Source organism: Laccaria bicolor, genomic scaffold (assembly GCF_000143565.1).
Source record: "Laccaria bicolor S238N-H82 LACBIscaffold_15 genomic scaffold, whole genome shotgun sequence".
Taxonomy (NCBI): Eukaryota; Fungi; Basidiomycota; class Agaricomycetes; order Agaricales; family Hydnangiaceae; genus Laccaria; species Laccaria bicolor.
The window spans coordinates 102,275-117,123 of record NW_001889886.1 but is presented as its reverse complement, the minus strand read 5'-3'; the positions used below and the strand labels follow the sequence as shown (position 1 = coordinate 117,123).

General features: G+C 44.9%; 6 protein-coding genes across 6 annotated transcripts; 4 read left to right on the top strand and 2 right to left on the bottom strand.

Annotated features, from left to right (window-relative positions):
- Positions 1-693: 693 nt before the first annotated feature.
- On the bottom strand, positions 694-1,539 carry LACBIDRAFT_328039 (uncharacterized protein; the record flags this gene model as incomplete). The annotated part of the gene is made up of 3 exons (XM_001881993.1): positions 694-843; positions 1,070-1,184; positions 1,418-1,539. The coding sequence occupies 3 exons, from the start codon at positions 1,537-1,539 to the stop codon at positions 694-696; spliced, it is 387 nt and encodes a 128-aa protein (XP_001882028.1).
- Positions 1,540-7,091: 5,552 nt separating this feature from the next.
- On the top strand, positions 7,092-7,719 carry LACBIDRAFT_328038 (uncharacterized protein; the record flags this gene model as incomplete). Its single annotated transcript, XM_001882125.1, has 3 exons — positions 7,092-7,250; positions 7,519-7,600; positions 7,631-7,719. 3 exons carry the CDS (start codon positions 7,092-7,094, stop codon positions 7,717-7,719), a joined length of 330 nt encoding a protein of 109 aa, XP_001882160.1.
- Positions 7,720-8,453: 734 nt separating this feature from the next.
- On the top strand, positions 8,454-8,930 carry LACBIDRAFT_298901 (uncharacterized protein; the record flags this gene model as incomplete). Its single annotated transcript, XM_001882124.1, has 4 exons — positions 8,454-8,471; positions 8,533-8,646; positions 8,698-8,788; positions 8,839-8,930. 4 exons carry the CDS (start codon positions 8,454-8,456, stop codon positions 8,928-8,930), a joined length of 315 nt encoding a protein of 104 aa, XP_001882159.1.
- A 598-nt stretch (positions 8,931-9,528) lies between these two features.
- On the top strand, positions 9,529-10,380 carry LACBIDRAFT_298900 (uncharacterized protein; the record flags this gene model as incomplete). The annotated part of the gene is made up of 6 exons (XM_001882123.1): positions 9,529-9,630; positions 9,685-9,791; positions 9,846-9,952; positions 10,007-10,099; positions 10,154-10,258; positions 10,310-10,380. The coding sequence occupies 6 exons, from the start codon at positions 9,529-9,531 to the stop codon at positions 10,378-10,380; spliced, it is 585 nt and encodes a 194-aa protein (XP_001882158.1).
- A 1,116-nt stretch (positions 10,381-11,496) lies between these two features.
- LACBIDRAFT_298899 (uncharacterized protein) lies at positions 11,497-12,072 on the top strand (the record flags this gene model as incomplete). The annotated part of the gene is made up of 1 exon (XM_001882122.1): positions 11,497-12,072. The coding sequence occupies one exon, from the start codon at positions 11,497-11,499 to the stop codon at positions 12,070-12,072; it is 576 nt and encodes a 191-aa protein (XP_001882157.1).
- Positions 12,073-12,793: 721 nt separating this feature from the next.
- Positions 12,794-14,627, bottom strand: LACBIDRAFT_328036 (uncharacterized protein; the record flags this gene model as incomplete). Its single annotated transcript, XM_001881992.1, has 8 exons — positions 12,794-12,875; positions 12,943-13,165; positions 13,345-13,366; positions 13,388-13,497; positions 13,657-14,041; positions 14,073-14,119; positions 14,330-14,524; positions 14,567-14,627. 8 exons carry the CDS (start codon positions 14,625-14,627, stop codon positions 12,794-12,796), a joined length of 1,125 nt encoding a protein of 374 aa, XP_001882027.1.
- Positions 14,628-14,849: the final 222 nt, after the last annotated feature.

The following is a 14,849-nucleotide window of genomic DNA, read 5'->3' as shown; positions in this document are numbered from 1 at the left end:
ATATTGTTTTTTTCAGATGCCAAAAATGGCCTCCAGAATAAAAACATTCTCAAGGCTCCAGCTTTCACTGAAATTAGTCCATACCAAGGGAAGTGTAACACAACTACATAATGTAAAAGAATACACAAATACATTTGAGGTACAATAGATTCTTAGAAAGAACCAGAAAAATGAACCAACCTTCATTCTTTTTGCACTCAACTGTACTTACCTTTTGTATTACACACACTACAAACATTAATAGGGAGTCATTTTTCCTCATTCCAACAAATATATTGAGTGAAAAATACATAAAGTGGAGAACAAGTTCAAATTTACCTTTTAGGGGAGGATATATATTTTCTAGCCCAAAGACTTTATGAAGCTCATAACAATAGCAGGGAGATCCAGTGTTCAAAATATCTCTTCCTCAAGTTGTGAATTGCTTTCAGTAGGTTGCAGTCATTCAGAATTTCCTATTTTGTCAAATCCCATTTTTGGAAGTTGTCACAGTGAATGCTCTGCCTTATCCTGAGTTTTCATTCATTCATCCCCAGACTTGGTATGTGCAATCTACACCTCCTTAGCTATGTCTCATACACCAGAGCTTAGTTCTGAAAATGTTTGGTTCTTGTGTTACAGCACCAACTTTGTCCAAAAAATGACCAGACATTCTTTTTTCCCAGTTAGTGTATATACAAAAAAAGACCGGTCTTAACCGACAAGACCGGTCCATGTTAACCGGTTTTTTTGCGGTCTTGTGATCTCAAATCTGAAAGACCAAGACTGCAGGTCTGGTCTTTTGCAGTCTTGGTCTGGTCCAGTTGCGGTCTTTTTGCAGTCTTGGGACTGGACTTTCAAGCACTACAGGTGGTGGATGTTGTGTGCATAGCCTCCTGACAGTGCTTTGATATGCAAGGCAACATTTTTTGCAGAATTCAAAGGTGCATGTGACACAGTTTCGGACAGGTTCTTTTGCTGGTTGTGAGCAAAAAATAGGTCCATTGCAAGCTGTAACAGCTTTCCCCTTTTTAAGAACTGCACGCATATGGGGTTGTCCATCATTATCCGCTTCCAGCATAATGCTGACCTCAGGATTGACAACACCAGGGACCTTGCTGGCAGGGATGTTGAAGTCAGAAGCAACAGGAGCAACAGGAACAGGAGGTACACTGGTGCCTGCATCAAGAGCTGGAGAACTTTGCCTATTAGTCAGAGACAGGGAAGGACCAGCTCCAGCATTGTGCTGCAATAGTTTCTGGGGAGTCAGTGGCATTGCGAGTAGTGATTGAATGGAAGGTTGTAATTGGTGCATAAGGATTTCTGAGCATGGCATTTTGGTCACCCATTGGAAAAAGTGTGACTGGTCTGCTGGTGCATTGCACAAGACAAGCTTAAGTCAGCCAATTAAAGTCCCCTCACATATCCAACTACTCACTGATTCATACCAGTAACCTTTGTTTTCTGGGGAGTGTGTTCCATGGCAGCACAGAAGCACCAGATGGTGCTTACAACCTTCTTTGGGGCAGGGTGCACATCCTCAATCAGCCATTTCAGCATATCTGTGCAGGTAACAGAGGGAGGGAAGAAGTGGGGTGTGGTAGGATGAGTGGGTGGCTTTTAAACTGGTGGTAGGGACTAGCATGGTAGCAACTAGTAACAACCAGTAAAAAAACCATGGTTTTACCAAATATGGTACAGTATGGTACGGTTACTGTGGTTATAGGTACTACCAAGCCTTTTGAGCCTTCCTGACTTCACAGCTAAAATATCATGCTGCCCCCCTGTACTTTATTCTGTTTTTCTGTTCTGGAGAAATGATAGACTCTTTATTGTCATTTAGACTTGTTTTACCCTTATTTTTGTTATTCAAATTAGGCCTACACCCCGAGCTTTGTGCAATCCTTGCTGCTCCCTTGAGCCAAAAACTCAAACCCCATGGAGCAGAGCCAGTTTTCAATTTACAACAGGTAAAAAAATGCCAAATAAATTTGGTTTTATACTTTGCAGTATCTGGAGTCAGTATGACCTTGAATCTTTTTAAATATAACGCAAGCAAAGCTGAGGACAGGAGAAACGATGAAATGCATCTTGATCATTAATAAATTTGTATACAGTTATTTATTTGGACTAGTCATGCTTTGTAACCCTATTAAATTCCTTTAGCCGGCTTGGCAGTTCCGTAAAACCGTGGATTTCCATAAATTCCATGGTTCCATACCGAATGTTACTGGTAACTAAATTCCGGTAAATTCCGTGGTATTACCGAAACCATTAGTGTTTAAAGGTTCAGTTCAGTCCGGTTTTTTGCCCCGAAAACGCGCAACCGTGGACCGCAACCGGTCCAGGACCGACCCAGATATTGAGGGAACCGAACTGAACCACCTAGGACCGGTCTTTTGCGGTCCATGATACCGGTTCAGACCGATCCAGACTGGTTTTTTTGCATATAATTTATTATACCAATATAAACCATTTTTATCTCAACCATTATTACTCTGAAAAATAAACGGGTTATATAAAATAGTAAAGCATATAAATACCCGTCATTCTACCAATTTTCAAGAGATTTAATGAAGATTTGACATAGCTATGACTGAAACTGAATTACATCTCCTAGAGACTCGGGTAAAATATGGATTTGGTTATATCTTTCTCAATTCTTAACCGTTTTTGATGAAACAAAAACCCAATAAAAGGCAATAAACGTGGTTACAAGGCTATGTAACTCACGTGACCGTTTAACCGGTTGCAACCGATTAAAACCGGTCTTTGAACGGTTTTAAAAGATTTTCGAAATGAGGCAACTGGCAACTGGACCAACCCCAAATTGGGGCAACTGCAACCGAAAAAAAGACCGGGCCATGGTCGGGTTCAGTTCGGTCCACTGGTTTTTTGCGGTCCTATGGACTGAACCTTTAAACACTAGAAACCATGCTAGTCCCTAATCTGTACTTTGGGATGAAAAAGTGAACTTGTAACCAGAAAGTGAACTGACTGTTGAAAAATGAACTTCAAGAGAAAATCTGTACTTCAGGAAGAAGAAGTGAACTGATCAATAGAAAGTGAACTTCTTCACAACTTGATTCTTGAGTTCACATTTGGAGTTCACATTACGGTAGATTCGTTCACATTTGAGTACAGATTATAAGTTCAGATAATATATGAACTGTTTTCTTCTAGTGTCTAACTTCTGGTTTGTTGGAGTGAATAAACCATAATGCCAACTGATTAGATTCTATTAGATTTATTTCCTTGCCTCGAATAAACTCACTTCCCTCCCATCTGGGCTAGTTTGAGGTCATGCAGGCCCATGGTTGGGTGTATCATAGCAGATACTCAATATACTCAGCCAACAAGTAAGGCCACCCAAAAATTAAAGCCCAGGAAATGTCAAATGAGCTGAAAAGGACCATGGTCCAGTGAGTTGGTGTTGAGAAATGTGTTTGAGGAGGGAAAAACATGTTCAGGGAGGAATTTTGTATCCACAATAAATTGCTACTGCTAATGAACTCTGTAGTGGTACAAAACTACAACCAGAGAGGGCAGAATGTCCTCAGCTGTAGGAGAGTTGCATGAATGAGGTAGAGCTAACTAAGCCAGGTGGGAAGGAAACACACCCAAGAAGGAAAGGTTTCCTCTTGGCAGGGTTTATTTGTGTGTTTGAAATCTGTTCGAACTTCGAGGGGTCCATACAGGACCCCTGAAAGTACCCTTGGAACCCAGATCCAAAAAGTCGAAATTTTTGGAATTTTTATCCGGACAGTTTTGGACAATTTCTATCCGGATGGTGGATCTGGGTCCAGGTATGGGCAAAATTTATCCGGACGCGGATCTGGGTTACCCAAAACCTCTATTTTTGCTTTTCTTTTCTTTTGAAAACACCATATTTTCGCTTAAAAACACCTATTTTCGCTTTAAAACACCAATTTCATGCTTGGCGTCTCCTCTGGAGCCCTAATAGGCATCCTACAAGCATCTCAGATAACAAAACACTAAAATACACGAAATTGTGCCCATTTTTTGGCCCCTCTGAGGGATATTTGAGAGTGCAGAGAAATGCAAATATCGATGGTGTAAGATGGTCAAAGTGAAAAACTAATATTATGTTCACTTGGTGTAGTGGTTAAAATGTTATTGGCTTAGTTGATGATGTTCACATTCAATATGTCTTGAGTTCGGACCCCCACCTGCACGAATTTTTATCCGGAAGTGGCTCTGGGTTTGGTGGGTCAGCCCAATTTCTATCCGGAAATCTGCCTCCGGGTTCCAGCCAAAATGGCCCAAATTCTATCCAGACTGTGCTATGGGTTTTCAAAAATTTTTCAGAATTTTTATCCGGATTGGGATCTGGGTTCCAAGGGTATTTTCAGGGCAGCCTACTGGTGTTTGTAGCTGCTATTACATAATAGCAGGTGGCTATGTGCTTATGTGATAGCAGGTGGCTATGCATATGCTTATGTGATAGCAGGTGGCTATGCATATGCTTATGTGATAGCAGGTGGCTATGCTTTTGCTTATGTGATAGCAATAATCTCCAGCCTGCTTCTGTAATACTTGCCCTCTCTGCAGTCTTCCACTACATTTTTACATCATATAAAATTGAGATTATACTGAGATTATTACATGAGTATGAGCTACCGAATTTTTATGCATTTTACTGTTCAAAAAATTGTTAAATCAGCAACATCAGTTGAAATTGACATTTTTGAATTCTGAACTTGCTACTGTGCCATTTTTATCAACTCAACAGTCACAGGTCATAGGCCATTTACAACTACCAAAATGGCATGTGGGGTTATGGCAATTTTTGGTCAACTGCCAAAACAACTGGAAAAATTGTAAAGAAATCCCATAGAAATAACCCTGAGAAATCCAACAGACATTTCTCATGTTTTGGACAAAATTAACTCCTGAGTACAAGAAATTTGAAGTCTTGAAATAAAAGAGTAATACCTCATTGCTTTGATAAACATAATTTTAAATTGTGGCTTGTTAATCTTCTGAAATTTCAACTGAAGCTTTGGATAGATTATGTCTTTCTGTGTAAGATATTTTCAAGCACTTGCATAAGTCTTACACTTGACTGTATCACCCAGAAAAATTTACCCTATCTACTGGAAAGAATATTGTACAGCTGGTGTGTCCCTTGTTTAGATGGTTGTATGATTATCTGGGATGGAGATTCTGATGACTTTTAGTTGTTTACAAAGCTTATGCATGAGAGAAAAACCAAGATCCAGAGCAAAGCTGTAATTATATGGAATGGTAATCATGCAAAGGGAAATGGGATGAGATTTTTCGTTTTATAGCATTGCATGTCATAGTTTCACACATGAAAACTACTGTAAGTTATCATCAAACTTTCAGAAACAAAATCACAATGCCAGGTTGTAGATGTACAAAGAAAGAATCCTGTTTGGTCAAAACTCATTCAACATCAAAGTGGAAGTGCTTCACATGCACCCCACCAAAAAAAAAGGGTTAATTACTCCAACCTACATCCTTGAAAGTGCTCCAGAGCTGCCCAGATGTAGGTGGAAATGGAAGGATGGGCTAGTAGTTTAGAGCTCATGTATAGAAGATAAGATAAGATAAGAAATATTCTCTTTTCTTTCGCTTTTTTCCTCTTTTTATTTTATTTTATTTTATTTATGTAATACAGTCATCCACCCCTTAATGATACACCACCCCCATTTGATACACTTTTGACTAGCAAATATCTCGCTCAATACTAGACCGATTCTCACAAAACAAGTTGTAACACATAGTACAAACTCATATCTACCACTGTACATAATTTGGATACAATTGAGGCAGAATTGGCAAAGCCATGGAGCATACAAAATGGACTGTTTTTCAGGAATAGCCAAATACAGTCAGACCCCTCAATGATACACCCATAATCTTAGTTTTTCTCTGTGAAATGTGGGTCAAACATTCTGAAATTTGGTATGGTCATAGAAGGGCATTTATCAGAGATTTTCATGTAGTTTCTGTAGAGAAAGGTTGTGCTCAAATCTGTTGAAGCTAATTTCTCATTTTGGGTGTATCATTAGCAGGTGGATGACTGTAGCAGCTACAAACACCAGTACCCTGCCATTTTCAGGGGTCCTGTCCGTACCCTCTGAATAGATTAAGGTTTGTAACTGGGTTCCAACCAGGGACTCCATCAAAGTTGAACCCTTACAAGACTCGGCATCCCGGCAAAGGACCCTAGATCTCGTCGATTTATTCAAATCTAGAGAATTTGTGTTACGGAATATTGCTGCTGGAGGGTAGGTAAGGACGGTCCCGAGACTGCTGCAAGGATTTCTCCGCCAATACTGAACGTAAAGCTACAATTTTGGGTGCGTTAGAATCGCATAGTGTGCATCTAGGTCGCCCCATAAATTATTTTGTGTAAGGGTATGCCCTTGTCTTGTAACTGGATTTTAAGTGACGACACCCTGTCATTCCTGTCCAAATTAAGCAACCAACTGCTGTTGACGTAACGTGAACCGCTGCATCGATTTCTCCCCGCGTACTAAACCAAAAGGTACGATTTTTGCTGCGTTAGAATCGTAGAGTAAATAGCTAGGTCGCCCCAGTGTTTATTTTGCATAGAAACCCGCAGTGGTGCCACTATATAGTGATGGACAAGCATCTATCATCATCACTTATAGCGCACTTACAAAGCCAGGACATACATTTACACAAAATAAAATATGGGGCGACCTAGGTGCACGCTATACAATTCTAACGCACCCAAAATTGTAGCTTTACATTCAGTATTGGCGGAGAAATCCTTGCAGCAGTCTTGGGACCGTCCTTACCTACCCTCCAGCAGCAATATGATGCAATTTTCATTTTCGCATAAAATAAACTATGGGGCGACCTAGATCTCGCCGAGACAATTCCGAAACACTATAAATTATATCTCTACGATAGGTATTTACAGAGAAAATCGTGTTCGAAGATTCAGAGGATATACAAGAGGAGACACACACACACAGATGAGGAGTAGGACACATCATGTGAGAAGCGACACACCTGGTAACAATGTGTCGTTCTTCGTGATTTCGCATTTTCGAGTGTGCCATGCATAAATTCGAAACTCCGTTACGAGCGTGATGAACGCCGTCACGACTTGGTCACGACCGCTTTCTCATCACCACCACGACCACCATTTGCTTGCCTGTGCCCCACCACCCCCCACGCTCTCTTCCTCCTCACCTCGCACCCTTGCTATGGCCGACAAGGGCCGAGAGAACGGTTACGGGCCCCTTCAGGTGAGTTCCGACTCTGTTCAGCCCCGTATTTGCTAACAACCCACCCCCCATTACCTGGCGAATGCCCAGCAGGGCAAAGCCGGGCGCTCCTCCCACCTCATGCCACGTCCGCCCCCAAATCAACTCCCCTCGCAAACGCAACCTGTGGACTACGACTAACTGCCTGTGAAAACGCCCACAAAACCACCCAACTACCCACGGCAACAACTCAGCGCCCAGGATAAACCACCCACGCTGACGGAATCGGCTCACGAAAATGCCCCAACAGACGGAATCCAGTGCTGAGGCCCATCGACGAGGACCCAGCGCCACTTGGCGAACCAACAGGCAATACAGCACCGTACAGCCAGGTGCGTACCCCGCGCCTCCCCACTAAACAGCCCCGAATGACAGCGAAAACGCCAGCGCCCTCTCCGATGAGGCCACCACTGCGTCTCACTCGACCACGGCCGCGGAGACCACACGTTGACACCCAGATGTGCCGAAACTAGGCTGTCGACGGTGAGAATTCTTGGTAGGTACATTCCGGGGTCGCGATGTTGCTCCCTCTCTTAGAATCTATGTATAACTTAATGTATAGTAAGTAGTGTAAGGAATAAAACTTATAATGTCAAATTTTACGTGAGCATGGAGAGGCTGATTTCGACTTAACCTATGTACTCAATATCTAATTTGGCCGTCACACATCAGATTTTCAATCCAAAAAGGGAACATTGTGGCGGAATTTCGAAATAGTATGGATAAGATTCGACACACATTCCTGAATAAGTGACCGACATTTGCCATCAATGTGTTGAACATTGGACGGTGTGTCGTTCTTCATCACGTGTGTCGTATTTCATTTCTGTGTGTGTGTGTCGACTCTTGTCCATCCTGGAAGATTCACGGGACTTTGAGACTTTGTTTTGACGTGATTGCGGCCGCGCCAACTATTTCGAAACGGCAATAATGTTTTTTACTTCCAGTTGTCTACACGGATCTGATCTTGTACCACTTGCAGTTGACGCTGACTGAAACCTTCAAGGTTCATCAATATGTTCATCCTTGATCTCAAGAGGAGATACTTATACTTACTTCGTTGACGGTGGAACTGACTATTGTGAGTGGAACTGCATGAAGATCTCGATCGTTGAATATAAATGAATAAGCGGGTCAGGCCTTCGAGGCCTTCGGGGACGTAAAAGACGGTGCCCTAGGTGAAAAATGCTGGGTGCTCAGGAGGCCAGCTACCTCGCCTCTTTCCTTATGACAAAGCCCCGAACTTGAAGGATATTCGTGATAGAAACGCGCTGCTGAGAAGAAAGAATCCGAGGCAACGAAAGTTGTTGTTGTCCAAGCTGATGATCTGTTGACCTTCTGCCAGTTTTCCAAGAAGACGGCGGACGATGCCATCGATGTACGTTTCTCTGGATTCTGCTTATGACCCAGGACTAATGATCAAACTCAGTATGACGAGGATGTCAGCAGGGCCACTGGCTCTGGTGAAGTACAGGAGGACTTTACGTCGAACCTTAGTCGTAGTATCTCGCAGCTCACTGGTGAGTTACTCCCTCATGTGGCAAATATTGATAATCTCAACCACGTTCAGGTTTCTCGGACCCCATCTATGCGGAAGCCTATAAGGTTGGCGGGAACTCCACGGTAGGTTTTGCATTTGCATCTGTGCCGTTGCCAGTCTAGACTCTCACGGCTTCTTCCGCATCTTCGATCACGTCTTCAACACGTCCTGTTGTCGATCAGCTTTCAAGACGATTTTCGTGAAGATACATGAAGATCCCTTCTTATGTCTATCTACTGTGCTACTTGGAGGTCGATATCTACTCTTGATCCAATAGAAAGCCCTATATTGTGTGAAGTAAGTCAAATCCTCGAGCAGTAGGTGCTGCTTTGCTTGGCATTGCACTGACAGTGACATATCTATTTCCGATGGACATCCCTCTCAAAAACTTCTACTTACTAGAGAGTCTGTGATACTAGACTTGTACTCTCAAATCGTCGTGTACCTACAACACAAATGATACTCTCCGAAGTTTTTTTGGGGGAGACATCACCAAAAAACACAGATTATTGTAGGTTCTTGCTTGATTTTTACATTCTGGGCTCATAGAAACCATCTAGATAGTGAGGAACACAGGCCCATTTTTTAGAAGCTGTGCATCAACATTCCCACTCGTCACAACTTTTTCCGGGGGTCGTCACCAAAAAAACACAGAGGATGGTAAGTTCTTACTTGATTCCTACGTTCTGAGGCTCATAAAAACCGTCTAGTTAGTGAGAAATGTGGACCTCGTTTGCGAGAAGCTGCTCGCCAATGTTCCAACCTGTCGCAAGTTTTTTTCGGGGGGTCATCACTAACAAACACGGAGCATGTCGTATCATTGTAAGTTCTCGCTCGACTTCTACGTTCTGGGGCTCATAGGAATCACCCAGTTAGTGTGAAACATGGACTTTATTTGTGAGAAGCCGCACATTGACGCCCCAACTCGTCGCAATGCATTGGGGTGAGACATCACCAAAATTCACAGAATATGTCATATTATTGTGAGTTTTCCCTCAATTCTTACATTCTGGGGCTCATACGAACCGTCTACTTAGTGGGAAACATGGGCCCTTTTTTTTAGAAGCTGCACATCGACATTCGAGCTCGTCGCAATGCTTTTTGGGGAGACACCACCAAAAAACACGGAGCATGACATATTGTTGTAAGTCCGTGTTCAATTTCTATGTTCTGAGGCTCATAGGAACTGTCTATTTAGTGGGAGACGTGCGCCCCGTTTGCGAGAAGCTACGCGTCGAAGTTCGAACTCGTCGCAATGCTTTAAAACATCACCAACAAATGCAATATTATTGTAAGTTCTTGTTCAATTTTTGCGTTCTTGGGCTCATAGGAACTGTCTAGCTAGTGAGAAATATGGGCCCTCTGTTCGAAAACCTGTACATCAATGTTTGCGCTCGTCGCAAGCTTTTCTGGGGTTGCCACCAAAAAACACAGAGCATGTCATATTATTGTAAGCCCTTGCTTGTTTTTTTATGTTCTGTGGCTCATAGGAGCTTTCCAGACCCAATTCCGTCCTGGCGTATATCTTCCTCCTGCTGCAAAGAAGATCACAGTGTAATCGGCCTCGACTGAAGCCGACGGATTTGTCAAGCATCGATTGGATGAAAAGAAGTTCAATGGCAATGTATTGAGCTGAGAAGTCGAGCGCACCATATAGGTTCGAGTAGGACTCTGAGAATTCGGCTGCAGGGAGATCTGAGGTGCACACTTGAAGAATTTGAGCCACGGACGAGAGTATAAAGGTCATAAGAGACCGCTTGTGGGTCCGGGAGCTCCAGTGAAAGCTTGGTATTTTGGTCGGAGTGGTAAAATTGGAGCGTGTGGGTTCTGAGGTCATATTTATAAACGCAGGAGTGAGCATGCACAGTTCCCTTACCTCGGAAAGGGTGGCCAGGATTGAACGAATGGAAATCGACAAGTAGTAAGCCCGCCTGGTATCGGTGAAGCAGGGACAGTTGAGAGTCTTGAAGGCTGCTCTCCCTAAGCCTGCAATAGTCGCTGGTCGACGACACAATCCGACGTATTTCACCATTGCGTGTGATGGATAAGACTAGGGGCAGCGAGAAAATGGTGTTGAGACTCTCATGATGGCGAGGTGGCAGCAAAAGCGTCTGCAGGTGAAATGGAGATGAGTCTTGAATGTGCGGAAATGAAACAAGGCACACCTCCGAGTCATTTTATTCTTAATTGCATCCCACGTACGCATGTCCTTAGACTCCCGGGTCATATCCCCACTCCCTCAAAGACTCTCTCACCTGCTCTGATGTATGCGGGTGTGTCTGAGCGATCGGCGGGGCCTAAAGGGAATTGGTAAGCTAGCGTTGACATTTTCTTCTGGAGCGAGTTTGTGAGCGTGTTGGAGTGAGTGAGTGAGAGCGCGTCGGAGTGAGGTTGTGAGTTAAAGCGAGTAGTGGGTGGGTTGTTTGGGACGTTCGTGTAGAGAGGAAGTAAAGTAAGTGTAGTAGCTAAATAGTCTCCCGTAGTCAGCCCTATGAATATCATGTTTGTCTCTTTTAAGGGGAAGGGAGGTCGACAGTGATATATGGTCTGATTTCACACGCGCCCATCAAACCGCGGTACCCACATTCAAATTCAAGGTTGTCGACTATTGCCTTATAAGGCGATATATCACAGCCACCGCGTGCCCACCCAACTTCAGTCTTGCTTATCACCACGAACGCGCTGCTCATGTTCACCACATTCAGGCTTGGATCGACTGTGCCAGCTACTCCAACACCATCCAATCACACCACGCCATCCATACTCCAATCTATTCTCGAAACTCCATTGACACCATGCAATTCTCGACGCCGCACAACCAAGAAACGATCTCGAGAAGATCAAGACGAAAACTTGCCATCCGCATCATCAGGTCCATCGAAAAAGCGTTCAAGTGCAGCTTTGAAGTCCACTCCAGATGCAACACCAGCCACGCCACGGCAATACACGCCCCGCCAAACGAAACACGACAAACTTAACAGTTTATTCGACGCATTGGATGCCACGCACTGGACTCTCGGAGAGTTCCTTTATTACACCTTTCGGACAAAAGACGAACGTGGAGTCAACATACACCGCACGGTCCAACATTCCAAGTACTCGCAACACTTTCTCCGGGGAACATCAAAGCACACTCCAGCTACCATTCTCGACGCGTGGTTTCGGAGCCCGGACGGTCGCATTTCAGAAGGTTCACCCGACCTGGACCTGATGTACTCCATCGACACACCTTATGCCGAGATCAAACCTGTTCGGGCCAGATAGGGTTGGATACGGTCCAATGGGCAGATGTAGGCTCTGCTACGGTGTCGCAAGTAGCCGATGTAATACAGAAGCACCAGCCGTTGACATGGAATTATATGATGAATATTGCAATGCCAGAGTCTCGAGGTCAGCACGGTGCAGATAAGACTGTCGGAACGCGTCGTCCGACAAGTGTTGTAAGCTCCCTTTGTATTGTCGAGTGCGTGTCCATCAGGTGTGTCATAGAGTGTTGGATCAGTGTTGGCTTCAAGTTGGGCGTAGGCAGCAGGATTTGTGGAAGCCTGGAGAAATGGAGAGTCCGACATATTCAAATCACAGAATATGGAGGGTAGAATGGATTGTGTAAAGGACAGATGAAAAATTAAGGCTGCAGACGCGTAAAAAAAAACTGCTAATTAGTTGACGCGAGCGTGCTATTTGGCATTGAGTGGTCGGCACGTGTGTCAACTGATACCGAATATCTGTACCACGGTTCGGACCACCTAGACTAGTAGCTAAACAAAGAGTAACGTTGGTCAATTGGTCACTGTCTGATTTTTGATCGCACTGTAAGATAAAACCACGGATATTCTCCACAGCCACCTGGAATGCCAATGTGGAGTGTTTTTTTTACCTCAGAGAGGCGACGTAGTGATACACTGATACTGAGGGACGATGAATATGTGGTGGAAGTTCAGACACCGGAATCCGGATGCCGGTTCCCGGATGGTGCGTGACGTGTTCATTTCTCGTTCTTCTTCAACGGCTCACGCAACACTTTTACCTCCTCCTTCCCCTCTGAACCATTCATGATGACGAGCGTGCTGATAGTGACGAACAACGGGCAGGTGTTGACACAATATATTGTCTGCACCGTCACAGCAGACGAACCGGATAGAAACATTTTTGTTGTTGATGGTGCTACCTGAATTTTCGTAAGTGAGCTTTTTGTGTCCAGCTCTGAGTAGGCAAAAATGACCTGCACATTCAGATACCAAGAGATGTTGATGACCACCAATCTCCTCCTCCCGAGCGATCTGAACCATAAGAAGGTTCTCGTTATTGGCGGTGGAAACGGAGGATTTTGAAGCACGATACCATTGTAGAAGTCGTGCTATGCGATATCGATGAGGTCGGCTGCTGATCTCCATCGACTTCACTATAATTTTACTCAATATTCTCTTTTCCAGGCCAAGGTGTGATTGTCGAAGTGTTGAAGCTCCCGCAAATATCTTCCCTCCTCAGTGACCGTCTTCATTGGTGACAGTTTCACCGGGATGTGATACGACGCACGATGATTGGGCGAGTTGTAGTGCTGCTATGAGAGTTGGCGTACAGAATTGTATAGAGGCTCGATTTGACGCGCTTGGTAATCGGTTTTCTTGGAGTTGACAGGTTGGTCTTTCTTTCCCTCTTCCCCTCCATTACGAACGAGGCTGACATTCACTTACTAGATCGGAGCATCGCAAGTATCAGGAAATATCGAAGCCCCCCTCTGCCAGTCCTACCAACTCAGCTACCGCAATGGTGGATCCGCCCCATCCACACGTAGCCTCAGGGAAACCCGCCTCCCTCTCCTCCCCCGCCGGATCCTGCTCCGCTTACCATGGCAAACCGGAACACCATCCACCATCCCCACCTCATCCAACGCATCTTTCCCCTGGCCTCCGACGACGCTGAGTGTTTTTGTGGCGATGACGCTGTTGCCTACATATACGGATGAGGATCTTGCGATGTTTGCGGTGTTGCCTACTGCTTGTGCGGGTACAGCCATCAAGTGAAATGGATTACATCGTCCTGGGATTCTAGTTTCAAAAAGCCGGGAAACAACCGTATGAACGTGTTCCGGGCTGTTTCGATCTCCTGGGATTGGGAAGACTACCAGTGCCCATCTCTGTGTGAAACTCGAGGGGTATATGAGCTCAACGTTAGCGATGGGAAGCTCATCAAGGTAATTCAATCCTGTTCCATTTAGTTCCAGTTGTTCTAACTGATTGACCCTCAATGGCAAGAATATCAACAACAAGTCGCTTGAAAGTTGAAGCACCACCTGCGTCTGCACCACCCTCTGGTTACAACCAGGCACCGCCCGCATCCGCACTATCAAATCACGATCAAACACCACCACGTCTGAACCCCCAATAAATTACAACCATGCTCCATCCGCATCCGCACCCCCAGCAAAATACAACCACGTTTACCACGTTCCTTTGCTCCACCATCACTCCCACCTAACTATCACCAATCACCGCCTCCATCTACGCCTCCATTTACCTACCCCCCGTATCCAGCGTATCCTCATCCCTACCAAACGGGAACGGCTTGGGCCGGTCATCCTCAAGTAGAGGAGGGTCACGCTGAGAAAGGGGGTGACCAAAATTTAACCGCTCAAGAGAATTCCGGCGATAACACGACAGCATGCGGACATTCCCCCTTTCCTGCGCATCCATCTGTTGATACTCAAGAGCCCGGGCTGGTGCATACTCCCTATTCAGCAGCGCAACCACAGACGTACGCCCATCCTCCAACAACAACACACGCACCACTGCATCCAGGACCTCCGCGGACACAGTCATGATGTCCTGCCGCCTCTTTGGCCCGGTCTTGCGGGATGCGTAGCCTCGTGCGCAGTTTCCCGTTCCCCGACTTCTTTATATCGTTGATGCCAGAAAGGAAGCCCTTGGAAGAGGACGGCGACGCAGTATGGAGGTGTGGATGATCCCCAAGGCAAGGAAGGCATTGTTCACAATGCACCCACCATCCCAGGCGTATGTGCAGCGGGCGTTTCAAGACCATTG